The sequence below is a fragment of the Loxodonta africana genome, chromosome 1 (assembly GCF_030014295.1).
Source record: "Loxodonta africana isolate mLoxAfr1 chromosome 1, mLoxAfr1.hap2, whole genome shotgun sequence".
Classification (NCBI taxonomy): Eukaryota; Metazoa; Chordata; class Mammalia; order Proboscidea; family Elephantidae; genus Loxodonta; species Loxodonta africana.
This window is the reverse complement of record NC_087342.1, coordinates 176,515,661-176,517,055: the sequence shown is the minus strand read 5'-3', so window position 1 is coordinate 176,517,055 and position 1,395 is coordinate 176,515,661. Positions and strand designations below refer to the sequence as shown.

The window sequence follows — 1,395 nt, the reverse complement described above, 5'->3', positions numbered from 1 at the left end:
GCCGGAAAGAATGATTTTAAGGCTAGCTGTTGTTACACAAGTTACAAATTATAATTATTATAATTATCTACTACTTCTTCATCGATAAAGCCCCTGACCTTCAACAAAGCTTTCAGGAAAGAAAATATTTAGGCCACTACTTTCTTCAAAGAATTGTGGGTTTTTTTGTACTAGATCTAAGAAAAGTCAGTGCTGCTATATATGTTGCTTGAGCTTAAATGCATAGGAAAACAAAGTACACCCATAAGTTCATAAGAAAACCAGATCAAATGCACTTCCGTCCAGTTGATTCCAGTTGATTTCAACTGCCCCATAGGGTTTCCAAGACTATAAATCTTTAGGGAAGCTGGCTGCCACATCTTTCTCTCACGGAGCAGCTGGTGGGTTTCAATTTTATTTAGCAGCGCACGCTTTAACCACTGCGCCGCCAGGGCTCCTTTTTAAGAAATGCAAGGTAAAAAGATAAACTCTTTGTGTAAACTTTAAGTTTATACAAAGAAACTATGTTACTCTCCAAAAATCAACCGACCCGCTGTCATTGGGTTGAGTCCAACTCATTGCAACCCTGTAGGACAGAGTAGCACGGCCCCCACAGGGTTTCCAAGGAGCGGCTGGTGGATTTGAACTGCCGACCTGAGCTCTTAACCACTGCACCACCAGGACTCCCGAAAAATGAAGGGACCCACTATATAACAGAGAAATAATTTAATGCCTTTTCACAAGGATACAACTCAAGCTTTGCTAAAACTTCACACTCCATATGAGGGCAGTTAAACTGCCAGTCCATGGAGCAGTTCTTCCTCCCTATCCATTTATGCGGTAGTTTTCATGGATTTCCGGCTGGATGTCGCAGACGAAGGCCAGGAGATTCTTCAGAACTTCCTCCCTGTTCTGCTGGAAGTAGGTCTGGAGGACGGTCATCTTCTCCTGGGTCTCCTTCTCCACTTCGTTGCTGCAACTGCCGTGGGAGCCCAGAGCAGCGGCCTCCTTGGCCTTGAAGTCTTTCTCCCTCTGCAAGCGGTACTGTTCAATTTCAGCCTGAGCTTCTTCTTTGGCCTGCTTCAGCCTCCGGTTCTTCCGCTTGCGGGCCTCGGCCACCTTCTCGGCGGCGCGCTTCTCCGCCTGCAGCAGCTGCTGGATGCCCTGCGACTGACAGGCCATGGCGGCAGCCACACAGTGGCCAACGGTCTCAAAGGGCTCAGCTGACCCGGGGCCGCAGATCTGCGGCTGCGCCTGAGTCTGCGGCACGCCCCTGAACCACGTGACCTTTCCCGTGGCTTCTGCAGCTTCCTCGGAGCGCAGTGTCAACCACGCCAGGCGTCCACAAGCTACGCCGGTCGGTCAGATGCAGCCAACCACCTGTTTTTGTGCAGCTCACAATCGAAGAATGAGTTT

The 1,395-nt window shown here is 49.2% G+C and overlaps 1 protein-coding gene across 1 annotated transcript; it reads right to left on the bottom strand.

The window, feature by feature from the left end:
• Nucleotides 1-804: 804 nt before the first annotated feature.
• LOC100674395 (V-type proton ATPase subunit G 1-like) lies at nucleotides 805-1,161 on the bottom strand. The gene has a single exon (XM_064267213.1). The coding sequence runs from the start codon at nucleotides 1,159-1,161 to the stop codon at nucleotides 805-807; it is 357 nt and encodes a 118-aa protein (XP_064123283.1).
• Between the last annotated feature and the right edge of the window lie 234 nt (nucleotides 1,162-1,395).

Bases quoted from the DNA above. Each gene is read 5' to 3' on its own strand.
- LOC100674395 (XM_064267213.1), bottom strand. From the start codon at position 1,161: ATGGCCTGTCAGTCGCAGGGCATCCAGCAGCTGCTGCAGGCGGAGAAG.